The following is a 16478-nucleotide window of genomic DNA, read 5'->3' as shown; positions in this document are numbered from 1 at the left end:
TAAGACCTCTTCAATGCCCCTTCCACATCCAAGAGGAGAAGCATCTTCAACAAGAAATAGTTGGGGGAGAAAGACTTTACAGTATGGGACAAAGGAAAAAAAAGAAATGCAAAGAGAGAAAATAAATTTGAATCTTTATTCAGATGAGACCACTGAGAAGAACCAGTTCCTCTCATCCAGCACAAGAAGGAACTGAGGTGAAAGAGGATGGCACCCCGCCAACCTCACCCACTCAGAGAAAGAGGTACTAAAGTATTGCTGCCCCCTTTAGGCCAATAACTTTTCAACTCTTGCTCCTGGGTCCTCCTATGGCACCAAACTGTTAAGCGTGAATCTGACCAGAGCAATCACTTTAGGAAAGTATTTACTATTTACTAAGGGTCAACATAAGACTTGTATATCTGAAAAAAAAGAGCTGCTGCTCTGTCTACAACCCATTTATTATTTATAATATTATTGCTAATAATAATACATTATAAAACATAAAAGGATGTATATATAATGTATACATATATACATATACACATATATACACATACATACACATATACTGTATTCCAATTGGTATCCCCAACTTTGTGACCTGACTTTTTATTTTCTTGGCACTGTAGACATTATATTATTTAGGTCAAGTATATGTATGTGTTATGGCTATATCTGAGTTTCTCCCAATAATGAAATCAAAAGTCAAATTTTGGAAGTGTTTCTACTCATAAATGGCTGTGATTTTGGATGGCAACAATGACTACGTCATGTAATCATACAGTGTTTTTCCTCCAAAAGGCTTTTAAAGACATATTAACAACATTCATGCAAAGCAGGTCAAGTTTAGGGAGCTATTATCCCAACCAATATTAAATACAGCCAAACTGAGACACAGAAAAGTAAATAGACATGACCAAGTATCACAGCAAATGAGTGACAACCGGGATTTGAACCCATGTTTCCCAACTTCTAGTTTACTAGCCACTAACCCATTTTGCTTCACCAAAGGGATCCACAATTTGTACCTTATTAAAGAAAACTGTCCAATTTGGAGTGCTGGGACTTAAATCTTCTGGTACATCTTTTCCCCTCCAAGTCAGGAAAATAGAGTATAATGAGAATAGGAAAGAATATAGTCAAACAATAACCTTGAAAACTCACCTAAAATAGCACAGGGTCATATATAAGCATACTAGTACTCACAGAAAGTGAATAAACTGCCATTACAATAATACCACCTTCCCTCAGGTCATTCAGGAAAACGGCTTCCTGAAAAACTTCTATTCTAAAGATATGTTACCCTTTTACTCAGAAGAAAATTGCCCCAGCCAGGCTCCAAAGAAAGACTGGGTACTGTGACAGGAGTCAGAATATCTAAGATGCTAAGGAAATACAGGTTTCAGATGTGCTATATGGATGAGACTCATAATAAGATGTCAAAATGTTATTCTCTTCACCATTATACTCTGATTCAACAACTCCAAGTACTATGTACATAGCCAGAAGCACTGAGAGTAGGGTTGGGTACCTATGTGAACAAAAAAGCTGGGGACTTGAACTTGAAATAGTTTGCATATATACAACATTTAACCCTGGGTTAAAGGGCTGGTTGAATCAATGTAATCTTGTAGTAGACAAAAAAAAAAAAAAAAAAAAGAAAGGATGAAAATCTTTATGTCAAGTAATTATATGTCAGATTAAGACCCAAAAGTTACTCCATAGATACTATTTGAACTAAATTAGATGGAATTTAAAAGTATATTTTTTACAATATACTACTAACCATTGCAGATATTTTCTATGCTGATCTTTTTTCAAATGCAATTTGTCCTTCAAAGAAGGAAAGCCTTCCCTAGGTTGGCTTAATTCTGACAATGACCAAAAAGATATAGGTAGCTAGTATGAAGTATTCAAACTAGCTGTCAACAAACATAATACAATTAGGTTTTCAGCTAGGGTTGGCAGAAGGGTTTTTTTCCATCACATCTATCCTTCTATGCTGATCTCCTACTCTGGGTACAGAGCTAAGAGAAATGATAATACTGTCTTGAACTAAGGCTGCTTCTTGTTTCTATGAGGCTATAAATATATGGCAACAGAGCTGGGAATAAATTGATAAACTCACTTTTCAGGGTCAGAACATAGTAACAAGGGCAGGGAGTCGTATCTGAAGAGCTTGTACCTCATTTTTATTCTCTAGGAAAGGGAATCCGGGCATGGTTCCTGTTTCTACTAAACAATGCCTAAACAGCATTTGTTCTGTATTCCTACTTCATTTAGTACTGGGCTAAGTACATAGTAGGTGTTCAATAAATAATCATTAAATGAAACCTAATCACCTCAGAGGGAGCCCCCAGTGCTCATCTTACCTTTCAGTAGTCAATTCAATGACTGCTTTTTAAAAAATGCTGTAGGACTTTTGGTGTTTTTTTTTTTTTAAGGCAAAAAATCAGTAAAGATGAGATAATTAGACTGGAAAAAATCAGTTGAGTAGTCCTCTTAAAGCCAAAAAAAGCAATGGGAGGTATCCAAATCTTGCACTGAACCTGGTTATTAATAAAAGACTCTTAAAGCCACAAAACCTTCATATAGCCATGTGTAGATCAACTGTCCAGCTAAGCTCCGGCAAGGGAAGAACAAGCAGCAAATTAATGAATTCTACTTCTGCCTATATTTCAATTCTAAATGCTATTTAAGCAGTTCAGTCTTAATTATAGGCCAGATGCTCCCTGGCCACTAATAAATGAAACCGAGTTTAGATTTCATAAGTATATTCAAATTTAAGAGGTCTTTCACTTCATACCAGGAACCCAAAGCAATCAAGAGTTTTATCTGCCAATGCCTCTGATCAAGGCACAAGGCAATTTAAAGACTTAACAAGATGCTTAAAAATCAGGATAATTAAGAAATTTGCTAATTATTCCTCCCATAAACACCTATAATAGTACAAAAATATTAATTTTTAAAATTCTAAGTTCCTCTAATTTTGAGGCCTTTAAGTCATATTATATAAAATACTATAAACTGTCTTTAGCATAGTTTGAACACTATACTTCATCAAGTACGTGACCTCAAGGTTCACCTAAGACCTCTAATATGCAATATAAAGATTGGAAGACATATTATGAAATCGCCTAGCCCATTCCCCTGCTTCTAGACTGAGCTAAAATTGGAAAGAGGTCTATCCTCTTCCTATATTTTTAGTTTTTGTATTAAATCTTTAGTTTCATATTAAAATTACTTATGAAGTGTAGTTATAAAGTAATGAGATTTTAAAAACACACTATACCATAATTTATACATTGAAATGCATGCTGTGCCTTTCATCACAGTCAACTTGATAGATTACATACTTATTCTAATGATGCTGCCATTGTTAAAAACCTTGCTGAAACCACCTTCAGAGCCTGTGTCATAGGCTTTAAATACATTTAAAAGTGGCCAATCTTCATCCTGTAATCCCTTAAATTTATTATTTTAAATCTCCTGAAAGTCATCAAGAGAGAAATAAAGTATATGATCAAGATGGATAATGCAGTTTTTGCTCAAAAGCTCTTTCACAGAAAGTACAATGTGAACAAAAGCACTATCATGGCAAAGAAGCCAATCAACTGAATTACAGTCCACTCCTTTTATACTGTCCATGTAAATCTCTAAAATCCTTCATAATTTCAAACAGAAAACAATTTTATTACCAAATATTATTTTTCTCTAAAACTTTTTTATCTTTAAAAGGAATCTAGACAAAATATGTAGTCTTTGCTATTTCTGCTCATCACTTAAAATGTGTGGTATATTATCAGAAAAACTGCACCATGTTCAAGTTGTCTTTCAGAAAAAGTCTGTTTCTTCATTCAAGTTTAACTCTGCAATCATCATTCTCAGGTAACTGTCTACTTGAATGAATGGAATCTTTTACCTTTCCAATATTTTCCTCAGTCCCATGGCTAGATAATCACTTCATGCAAGACAGATATTCTCCCTGCATTTTTAAACTTTTTGTGTAATTCTAATCTTCTTTTAATGTCATGCTTTATTTGTAGAGTTCATTTCATGAAAAAATTTCACATTCTTTGCTCTAAAAGTCATTTTTATGCCAGCATCTATTCTTATTTAACCACAATTTTCAGTATAAAACTAGCCAGCCTTGAAACTACTACACCAAAACTTGGCAGTGGCCCTGTCTCATTACCTTATAGTCACATTTCATAAACCCTTTCAATGTAATCAGGATATCCTCCTTAAGGTCCAACAGGCTCTCTCATGCTGTAATTTAAAACCATTTCCTCCTCCTGTACTATCATCTAAGACTAGAAAACAACTACTCCCTGCAGTAACATTCTGTTAACCTGAAGACAGTAATTAAGTTACCCTTTTAGCCTGGTCTTTCCCTGTAGTATATAATCACAATTCTTTTAGACTTTCTTGAGTTGTCTTTTTTTTTTTTGATCCCTCAATTTTTCAAATTACAAAATGAAAAAAAAATAATTCCAACCTACCTTTCAGGGACAACCAATAAAAAAATAGACTTAAATAACAATCATGAATAATGCCAATGTAGTGGGCATTATGCAATCCTGAACGATAAGCTGAAAACCCATAAAGAAGCTCATTTATTCATTCACTTCACTTCTTGACAGTTTTATTCCTGAGTTGTTGATTATGAGAAATGTCGAAAACTTTTAAGAAATTATCCTTACCAGGGGACTTGCCCTGCTGTGAACTGCTTCTTCGCTCTCTGTATCTGGCTGGGGTGGATGAACCTGTATCTTTACTAGGTTTGCTGGCTGGCCCCATATCTGAAATAAGGAATCCCATCTGCTCTGAAGGCAGGATATTCTCAGGTGGATTGGTCTGGCACTTTATACTGGCATCCACCTAAAACATCAAACCCACTCATTACTCTGGGCCTTTCCCTACATAGGCATTATATGGATTTATTTCAATTTTACTTCTTTTATCCGGGAAATTCTATTTCAGGTTCATGAACCAAGATGTATATTTATAACGGGTTCTTCATGCCTAAACAGTGGATAAGCTTCCATTTTTATCAATAGAGCTATCTGTATATTCAATGGGATGAAGTAGATGTATCATTTATGAAGTGCATAAGAAAATAAAAATATTCGCTATCCTAGGCGTTGAGAGTACCTAAGTAATCCTTGGCAAATCAAACAGCTAGGTTAAGCTCTCCAGTTTTCTAAACTATACCCCACTGCCTCTTTATGATTTTATTTCAAAGCTAAATCACATAATGAAATAAAGGCAATTGACAAACACAACAGTTATAAACAGTGAGAGAAAAGAAAAATGCCAATTTTCTACTAGCATGTAGCTTTCAGAAATTATGACATTCAAAAAACCTATTTACTGAAATAATTGCAACTTTGTGCAGGAATGCAGTTCTAAATCATGAAAGCCAAAACTTTTGGGTGGGGACATAAAAGCTAACAGACAGTGCAACTTAACTGGCCCTTTCCATTAGCTTTTTAAATAGAAAATATAGCACAGGAAGATATCTAACAGGTCTTATTTCTGGGCCTCACTTGCAGTCTATCAAATTTACAATATATTTCAAATACATAACACCCAGAGGTCCAACTCTCCACACTTAAAGACACATGGAAGGGACAGAAATTAAAAAGAATGTGGAACTAAAATTAGAACAGAACTGCAAAGAGTTGCTAAACAGTTCTCTTGGGAATCCCCAGCAAAAACTACAGGCTTAAGTTTTCAAGAACCAGAATGTCTTAAAAAAAAAAAAAGAACCAGAAGGTCTGACAAAGATCTGGTGTACAGCATAAAGTAGGAAGTAACTTGTAACATTAACTTAAAAATTTTCAGCTTGATCCATTTCCACTGATCAACTGTTCTTACCAACTCCAGAAAGCTGAAGCCTCTTAGTTTTATAGTCATAGACTAGAACCAATAAAGATACTTTCTTTCATCTTTGTAATCCCTCAGTCCATGTTCTCTCCTCAAAATTTCCAATTCAATAGGAAAGTAAATAAGAAAGATGGGAAAATACAATCTAACATACCGAGCTATTTATAATATGTGTTGAGGGAGGGGGCAGCTAGGTGGGGCAGTGGATAGAGCACCAGCCCTGGAGTTGGGAGGACCCGAGTTCAAATGCGTCCTCAGACACATAATACTTCCTAGCTGTGTGACTCTGGGCAAGTCACTTAACCCCAATTGCCTCACTTTAAAAAACAAACAAACAAACAAACAAACAAAACCAAAAGAACAAAGGATGAATATGTGTTGAGGTGAAGGTAGACAGGAAAGTTCTGTGGTAATCCACCAAGAATAATATCTTTTCAGGGATACAGTAATACCTGTGAATAACTTCGGCAAATCATTATCCTGAAAAATTACTATTGATACAGTATTCAGAGGACTACTTATCCTTGTTTACATAGTCTAAAGTATTTTCTATAACTTGGATATACGGGAATTGGATAAACAAAATTATAAGGTACAACTCAAGAGTGGAAAATAACTAAACAGTAAGTGATTATTCCCATCAGAAATCGCCAAACAGCTAGAAATCCACGTTTCACCCAAGTTAAAATAAGGGGAGCTTTTAATAAAGCTTTTGTACAAGAAGGATTAATGACATCTTGACATCTTTTACAAAGGTTGAATCTAAGGGGTAAAATAGTAACAAGTTTGCCATCAAGGCAACGCACCTATTTTGCAAACCTCCGGAACAAAAACACAACAGAATCTGGAGAGCTAACCAACTCTTGGTAAAATAACTTCTCACAGCAAATTCCTGGTACCTTCTAGCTGGTCACAATGAAAATACAGTTGGAGAATCCTTATGATTCTTCTTATGGTTCTTCTGAAGGATATAAGAAACTGGTCTTATACACAACTAAAACCTGACTAGTTTCTTTCCAATAGGCCACTTCAGATAAGAATGTAGGATTCAGTTGAACCGACTCAATTTCTATGACCTTTACTAACGTGTTTTTTTTAACCTCTTACCTGATGTGCACTGAATGATAGCCCCTCCTGTACAAATACTACTGATGATGGAGATGGATTATGACTCAGCTGTTCCTTCAGTTTTACATGAGTTTGTTGGATGGCTCCTGCAGGTTCCTGAACTGTTATTGCAGTGGTATTTTCAACAGGCTGAGCAGTGTGGATGGTATAGATATATTCAGGTGACTGTGGCAGAGAGCAGGTAATTGCTTGTTCTGTTCCAACCACAAATGATGTAATATCTGAACCTACTGGAGTAAGTGGCTCCAGCTGGCTAGTCTGACTCGCGGAAGGTGGATTGCTATTGCTTGTATTCGCCAGGATATGTTGACCCCTGTTAGACTGGGAAGTTGGTCCCTGGTTTTCTACAGGCTCTACCTTTACCATCTCCAGTTTAGGGGATGAATGCAGCTCATCTACAATTTGGAAGACAGCTTCTAAGTTTACTTCAGTTTTCTTATTTTCATCAGTAGCACCACACGGCCAGTTAGATGGTAGAAATTCAACTGGATAGGAAGACTGCATTGGAGGGTTCTGGGAAAACAGAATAAATTTCAATGGAAAAATAAAATACATTGCAAGAAAAAATAATAACAAGCAAACAGTTAAGATGGTGAATGTGAAATAGAAATGTACTAATCACATGCTAAGGTTTACTGGGAAATTTTAGATCCAGCTATTATTTATCAATGAATATTTCTTCCTATACAGTCAGAGTCAATTAATATTTATTAAGCATCTACTACATACCAAATACTATGCTAAGGTCTGGGGATACAAAGAAGGGGGAAGGCCCTGTTCTCAAGTAGGTGACAGTCTAATGGGTCAAAATATCTAAGGTCCTTGAAAGCAAGAACTGTCTTTCTATTCTCCACTCCAAGCACTGTACCTGGTATATAGTAGGTACATAATAAAAAATGTTTATTGAATTGAGCTGAAACTACACATTTATCATTATGAACTCTAGCACAAGTAGCCATTACCACCAAGAGTTTCTATTAACATTGAAAAAGTAATCAAGAAGTATCTAGGAATGTGGATACTACAATAAAAGGTTTCAAAGATTTTAAGTCCATCAATTCACTGAAACTAGAGATCTGTTTATTCTCCCTAAAGAGACTGTGAAAATAGTCATCCAAAGCCAAGATAATGAAGCATTCCTATTCAGTAATCTGCTGTGAAGTTATTCCTAGAATCCCACCCTATTGCCGTTGAGTTAGATAACTGACTTTGAATAAAAAACTAAAAGAATTGAAACTATATAGTTGGTTATGAAAAAGAACATATTGATCTTTAAAGTGACTGAAATCTGAAAATACCAGTATTTTGTACATAGGAGTTGCTAATAGATGAATGTATACAGGCAGAATAATTGGCCTTCTACTAGAAATACTACTAGAAATAATAGAATAACATTTTAAAATCATAGGTAATTATGTTTTCTAATAGGCATAGAATACTCAGAATTTCTAATTGGCATAGAATACTAGAACACTCAGTTTGAAGCAAAAGGGATCATTTCATTATTTGGTCTTTTCTACACGTTTCATTATTTTGTTGCTTTATGATTTACCATCCTTGATTATATACTTAATATGGTGACCTAGAGAAAGCACAAGTTTATTCTGCTGATATTCAATTTCATTAATGGAATGAAAATTATTCTATAATTTTGGATTTAGTTTTATATTTTAAAGCTTGCAAACAAATTCCTCTCCACTAAAATCCTATTTTGATGCTTTATGGAGGTGACCCTGTGTTCTTAAAGGCTGTTATCTTATGTTGGTAAAGCATGAGCTTTGGCAGGTCCTAAACAAACTGGAGGAAGAAACTTCATAGAAACCTAGCAGTAGGCTATTTTGTCTAAGGAACAACCTGCCTAAATTCAGAGGCTAACCATCAGACTGCCTCTTGGTGATGAATTTTTTAGCCAGAATAACTCACAAATTATATTAGGGTGTGGAAGACATACACTCTAAATTAGCAGAGATAATAGCCTATTAGGGCAGCTAGGTGGGACAGTGTCAGTCCTGAAGTCAAGAAGACTCATCTTCCTGAATTCAAATCTGGCCTCAGACACTTACTAGCTATATGACCCCAGGCAAGTCACTTTACCCTGCTGGCCTCAGTTCCTCATCTGTAAAATGAGCTGGAGATGAAAATGGCAAACCGCTCCAGTATCTTTACTGAGAAAATCCCAAATGGGATCACAAAGAGTCAGACAAGACTAAACAACAACAACTACTACTACTGCTATTGCCCTCAATGATAAAAAAAAAATCTCAGGTCCTTAAAGTATTACAAAGTCTAAAAGTGCACTCCTCAACTTAGTTTTTGATAGTTAATGTTCATAAAAAATCCTTCTGGTTGTAGTGTAGAAAGACCACTGAAATTGAGATCAGAAGACCTGGGGTATATGGTACAAATCCTGCTATTTATTATTCACATGACCTTGGGCAAGTCACAAGACTCTCATGGACCATTTCTTCATTTGCCAATTAAGAAGGCAGGAGCTACAAGAAATCTAAAATTCCTTCAGCTCAAAATTCCACAATCCAGTGGCAATGTGGCATAGTGGATAAAGAGCCTGACTTTGAGTAAGAAAGACCTGATTTCAAGTCCTCTTTCTGACGTCCTGCTGTGTGACCATGGACAAGGCATTTAACCTCCCAGTGCCTCATATAACTTTTTAACACTATAAGCTGCAGAGTAGGTGCTTGTCTACATTGGTAGAGGGAGATTTCTCACTGGGAGTTCCCCATATACCAATGAAATCACAGGTCTAATCCAAAAAGAATTCCCATGAGTCATGAATCAGAGACTCTTTGTTATCTTAAGACACTCACCTGGAAATAATTGCAGTGTGCATAGGAAGAGGCAGTGGGACTGACACAGCTACTTAGGGCATCCATGTGGGTAGATGGGGAGCAACATTGTAGCACAGCTATAATACAAACACAGGAAATACATCAACCACAGTCAGCCTCCATTATGTAAGAGTACTCCTCTTTCAATTTTGCTGCAAAATACCAAAAGTTTAATTGCATTGGGTTGTCTTTAACATAATATTTAGTCCTTTCCAATGATATTATTTACTATAAACAGTATAGACCTGGTTTTTTAAAAGTCATACATGAATTTTTTTTCATTTTTTTTTCTGGGCAATGGGGTTAAGTGACTTGCCCAGGGTCACACAGCTTGTAAGTGTCAAGTGTCTGAGACTGGATTTGAACTCAGGTCCTTCTGACTCCATGGCCACAGCTCTATCCACTGCGCCACCTAGCTGCCCCCATACATGAATATTTTTAATATTACCATTTTATTTGCTATTATCTTTAAAAAACATATTTATTCCTATTGGAAGAGATTTTGTTCTGCTAGAATATTTCCAATGTAGAAAGACTTATTTCAATCAGTTGAGCAGCTGCAAGCATTTTAGAGAGTTAGTAAGGGAGCCTCCACAAAATCCTGCTTAGATGTCTTATCGTGCCATTGAGCCAATCTGAATTCTCAAAGGCTATGGTAATGAAGCCAAGCTCTGGCAGGTTCTAAATGTGTCAGAAAAGCTTTGATTAGTCTTATTAACATACAACATCTACTTTCTGAGGACCACTCAACTAGGTATGGAAAGATTCAGCACCAACAGGTTGGCCACTTAGTGACGAATTCTTTGGCTGTAGCCACCAAACACAGAAAAATATAAAATGGTCCTAAGTCCTGTGTGTAGATACTTCTGAAGTGACAGTAGTAGAAAGATGAAAAAGGGGTAGGAACAGAAGGCATTAATAATTATAATTTTTAGATCATTTTTAAATATTAACAATGGTTGCTGATTCTCTAATGGGAGATCTTTGTCCATAGGTCAACAGGTAGACACTACTACGGGAAGCGAATTGTATTCATCTTAGCATTTTCACTATAAACAAAACCAAAAGGCAAAACTTGTTGCTACATAAACTGCTCACAATTTCTCACTGGAGAGGCAAATAAAAGAGTTAGAGGAGATGGCCTTACTTTGTGTCCACATATAACAGGAATCATCATTTTTATGGGGTGACATTTGGTCATCATCTATAGAAATCTTTTTGCTAAGCATTTGCAAAAAGACCACCATAAAAATAAACAATTTGCAGAGCAAAAAAATCTATGGCTAATTCAATAATATTTCATGCAATGAAAAGGTGGAAATAGGGAAGGATAGTGAAAAATATGTTGAAAAACATTATTCAGGATTAAGAAATGGGAGAGACCAAAGAACTCTAGACTGCACTTACACCTATATATCATGAACACTTTCTTCAATAAAAGAGAAAAGAGGCATAGAACAAATAGAGCACTAAATAGCATCACAAGAAAATGAAAATTAATGTTAACAAATAGGAAATAACTGGTTACTGATGCCAGAAACATTGTGAATCTGCTATCTGTGTATATTCAGACTACCAATTTGTTAGAATAAAGATCAACAGCAATTCTAAACTAGAATAAAAATGAGGAAAACATGGTAGGCAATTAAAATAATTCCAACCTGACCTCTTTAAACAAATTACTGACACCCCGAAAATGGGAAACAGATGGAGGAATGGATATCAACAGACTGTAGCTATTTCCTAACAAAGTTTAACTGATATCAGTCAATTAACATAGCAAGGAGACCAAAAGACCCTAGAAACCATCTCTAAGTAAATACGATCTCCAGAGAGAGATGGCAGCTAAAGACAACACCATGAAACATTAAAAATGGTAAAGATCTGCAAAGATTTTTGTAACAAAACTTTTTACCATCAGTTAGTGGAACAACATTTGTGTTCTAACATCATGATGTTTATGATGATATTAAATGATATTCAATAGTACCTTAAATGATATTGTTAATGATATATTAATGATATTAAAATGGTATTTTAAAAAATGAACAAGGCAGAAAATATGAAGTAATCAAATCTTTGGGTAAATAAAAGGTGAAATGATGGTAGGCAAGGGTTATATGACATTCTTGGGAAAAAATCTCAGACCTTATTACCAAAAAAAGGCATATATATTCTCATCCCTATCCACCCCAGCTCTGCCACTACACATCTTCTCCATTCATAGTTCTATTCCATCCTGCCCTCTGGAATCCCCTCTGTTGTTAACAAATCCCACTTTATAAGGTAATGTAATAACAAAAGACAATAGTAAAAAAAATTTTAACAATCCTCACCTCCATCCTATGTCTTTACTTCAAACTATCCATCTCCTAGCACTATGAGAAATCTGGCTTCCCCAAGGAGATACTGCCTCCCTTGGGCTACTACCCACTTTAGTAATGAGTTTTCCTTCTCTCAATCCCCTCAAAAAGCAAAGGGCAAGAAGGAGGAGTAGGCATGCTCCTAAATTCTCAATCCCACTTCCGGATTGTCCTTTTGCCACTCAGCAGCCTCTCCTTTGAGGGTCATACTATCTATCTTTATCACTCAGTTCAAATTCTTGTCTTAGTCATCTACTAAACTCCAATTCATTCTCCCTATACTTCAAGGAGATCACAGCCTGGGCTCACAGCCTTCTTTTCCACCTCAAACACTACCTTTTTACTTGGGAACTTAACATACTTATCAATACTGCTTCAAAACTTCCTGGTCTCACTGTTTAAACTCCTATGAATGCCATCTTCACTCCACCTCAGTTAAATCCAGAATTCAGTTCAAATCCCAGGGGATGTTCACTCCTTAATTTGAGCATTATTCATACCTGTTCCACTTTCATGATTTACAAATCTGAAATTTCTATCTGACTATAACCTCCTATCCTTCAATATCTTCTTCTGTTTCATTCTTCCTAAACTTGTTCTTCATACTCACTGTGACCTCCAGTTTTTCCATTCCTCTCTATTCTTCTAGTCTAGCACCCTTGCGGTCAATTCCCTTTTCTCCTTTCAGTCTTACCCTTCAGCATCAGAGAAAGAGGTGTCCCTTCTCCTTGATAACTCCACTTCAAGAGCTTCCCTTTGTTCATTCCCTTTCTCTGGTTACAATCTCTCCTTAATGATGGGTTTTTCCCCTGCTACCTACAACATGTCCAGATCTCTGTCATCTTTTAAAACCCTTCATTTAATTTAAGATATTGCAGTACATTATGAAGCACTCCTCCTTGGCACAGCCAAATACCTAGAAAAAGCTATATATGCTTTTTGCCAAACTTCCTTATTTCTCATTTGCTTCTTGATCCCTCACATTCTGATTACCACCCTCACTATTTGCCTGAAACAGCTCTGTTCTAGGTAACCAACGATTCCTCTATAGCTGAATCCAATGGCCTTTTCTCAGTTCTTGTTTTTCTTGAAATTTGAACCTTTATGACAATGTTGACCATCCTCTCCTGGATACTCTCTCCTCTATAGGTTTTCATGACAGTATTCTCTCCTGGTTCTCCTCCTGTCTGACCTATCCCTTCCTTGGCCTTCTTTGCAAGATTTTCTGCAAGTCTTGCCTCCATTTCTCCTTGTACTCCTGATCTTCATCTTTCCCTCGGTGATCTCATCAGCTACCATGGGGATTTAATTATCATTTCATTGAACAGGACTCCCAAATTATCTATGCAGCCTTCATCTCTCCCCTGAAAGCCATCCTTCCATCTCCAACTGCCTGTTGGACATCACCACCTGAATGTCCCAATGGTATCCCAACTCAATATTTCCAAAACAATTTATCATCTTTCCCCCAAACCCTACCTAACCTCCCAATCTCTGTCAAAGGTAGCATCCTCCTAGTCACCCAGGTTGGCAACCTAGGAGCCTATATTCATTCAACTCTTCATTCTCACTTATTCTCCATATTCAACTAGTTGCAATCCTGACAATTCTCTCTCCATATCACTCACATCTGTCTCCTCTCTATTCATACCAATATCCCTCCTTCAGGCCTTCACATCTTGCCTCAATTATTGCAGTAGACTATGACTGCATCTCTTTGCATCCAGCCTCTCCCCAAAACAATTCATCTTTTATATAGCTGCCAATTAATATTTCTAAACACAGGTCAATGTCACTTCACCTGGACGAGAACTTGGTCAAGCCAAGTATTGAAACTTCAGTGCTTCCTTATTGCCTCTAGGATAAAAATATGTCTCTGAAACTTAAAGTCCTTCAAAATCCAGCTACAACCTACCTTTCTAGACTAGGGGTTCTTAACCTGGGGTAAACAGTCTTTTAAAAAATCCATTATATTTCAATATCATTTGTAATCTTAAATATTTTATCTTATGCATCTAAAACATTCTTATAAGAAAGGGTACAAGGGGCAGCTAGGTGGCGCAGTGGATACAGCACCAGCCCTGGATTCAGGACGACCTGAGTTCAAATCTGGTCTCAGACACATAACACTTACTAGCTGTGTGACCCTGGGCAAGTCACTTAACCCCATTGCCTAACCAAATAAAAAAAAAAGAAAAAAAGAAAGGGTCCATAGACTTCACCAGACTGCCAAAGGGGTCCATGACACAAAAAAGTTTAAGAACTCCTATTCTAAACTGATTTCACATATACTCTTCATTTCAGCCAAATGGATCTACTTGCTAACCCTATACCAGATATCTCCCCCTCCCACCTTTGTGCCCTTGAATAATCTGTTCCCTGCTTTTCTCAAGTCTGGAATACTCACCTCTTAGAATCTTCAGTTCCCCTTCAAAGGGAGTTTGTTTAGTTCAAATGCTACTGGTTACAAGAGATCCTTCCTGATCTCCCCCTCTCAACTATTAGTGATTTCCCCACATGCTCTAAATTACTTTGTATGTATTTCATACATTTGGTATTTCATATCTTCCTTTCTGTATATGTGTACTTGCTGTTTTCCTCCAAAAGAACAAAACTACTTGCAGGTAAGAACTATTTAACTTTTCTCTTTGCATCCTCAGCACCCAGCATAGTACCTGGCATATAGCAGTAGCTTAATAAATCCTGGTGGAATTGAATAGACTGAAAGAATATCAATAAACCCTGGCCTATATGCCTACTTTTTCCACAGATATTTTTATGACAATAATTTACAAGCACATTAAGGGCATTCATGATGAAGGTATGATGAAGGAGGAACAGACAAGGCTTTCACAAATGATACTCTATAACAAATAACTTCTTTATCATCCTACAACTGACAAAGATTTACAGAAATAAGATACCATTCTGCTTACTATCTATGATCTATAAAAAAGCATCTAATTTTATATAGCCAAATGCTGTGTTAAAGCTCTCTTCCAACAAGTTGTCTCCTATGTACATTTCAAATTCACAGAAGATTCTCTCAGCAATGTTAACAACCAAGATAACTTTGTGTGGTTACTCTTTGATTATTAATATCCAGTCAAAGGATAAAATAGATGTATACTTGTCAAAAGTGCTTGTCAGAGCTCAAATGGAATAGGAATTCCCTATAGATAGCGAGGTCTATTTGTGGATGACATTGTAAGGATTGCATCAAGCCCAGGAAAATTGCAAAACATACTAAATGAGATCCATAATCACTCAAAAAGGGTCTATCCTTGCAGGAAAAATCAGAAGGATGAAAAATGCCTATTTTCAAGACTATAATGTGCAGTTGGATATACAAGTTGAGCCATTCATACACATATCTTGGACAGACGCTGCTCATGGGCAATGAACTGAGTGCAGAATTGAACTGGAGGAGGGGAGCAGCTACTACTGTTTTTGGAAAACTGTTCCATGCTTTTAAGGACTGTAAGCTTCTGCCTGAAATAAAGGCCCATCTTTTAACAATATTCTTCCAGGGATGCTGTGCAAAGCTACAAGTATTAAAATAGAACAGTCCTTGAAGAATTAAAGTTGCTGGTCACCAAAAGGTCAATGGAGATGCATGTGGTTGGCACAGCAAGCTCTGAAATACTACCAAGGAAGAACCTCACAAGCAAAGTGGTATAAAGAATATTATCAAATGTATGACTGAAAAGTAGATGGGCTAGTCATGCAGCAAGAGAAAACAGATGAGTCATCCAAGTGGTTCAATGACAAACACTTAATCTATCTAGAAAAAGATCCTCGGTGCTTTGGGCAGAGTTCTTACAGAATATTTTATAGGAGGACACAGTCAAGAAAAGCACTAAATGGGCAAGATATGAACTATATCACTAAAGCGAATATCTAAATTGATGAGAACACAGATCCATCAAAGTATCAAAGCATTAAGACAGTCAAAACAATCTAGAAATGCTTCCAGCCATTTATTATAGAAAAATATATACCTACTAGAAATATTTGCAAAAGATAGCTTAGCTAATGCACACATTTTTAAAACATTCTATTTGCAGTTAAAAGTGAAAAAGTCTGAATTCCCTGGAATAGTTACCAGTATGAATACAGTCTAAAATGAACAAGATGGGTCTCTCATGTACCAAAGGAGAACACAAGTCAGCTCTCCAAGATTAAGTCATCTGTTATAACTATACCTTTAAAGCTGAATTATTGGACACACTTCATTAAATTCCTCAACCTATTTTGAGTACATGCTAAC

At 36.3% G+C, this 16478-nt stretch overlaps 1 protein-coding gene across 1 annotated transcript in view; it reads right to left on the bottom strand.

Annotated features, from left to right (window-relative positions):
- Nucleotides 1-16478, bottom strand: part of HSF5 (heat shock transcription factor 5) — a 37437-nt gene that overhangs the window by 4079 nt on the left and 16880 nt on the right. The window contains exons 3-5 of the mRNA XM_027870262.1: nucleotides 9825-9922; nucleotides 6979-7512; nucleotides 4686-4863 (exon numbers count right to left, since the gene is read on the bottom strand). Coding sequence (XP_027726063.1) covers nucleotides 4686-4863; nucleotides 6979-7512; nucleotides 9825-9922 — 810 coding nt within the window. The remainder of the gene's footprint in view (nucleotides 1-4685; nucleotides 4864-6978; nucleotides 7513-9824; nucleotides 9923-16478) is intronic.

This window comes from Vombatus ursinus, unplaced genomic scaffold (genome assembly GCF_900497805.2).
Source record: "Vombatus ursinus unplaced genomic scaffold, bare-nosed wombat genome assembly UNPS02014797.1, whole genome shotgun sequence".
Taxonomy (NCBI): domain Eukaryota; kingdom Metazoa; phylum Chordata; class Mammalia; order Diprotodontia; family Vombatidae; genus Vombatus; species Vombatus ursinus.
Note: the sequence above shows the minus strand (reverse complement) of the source record. Positions and strands in the feature narration are given on the sequence as shown.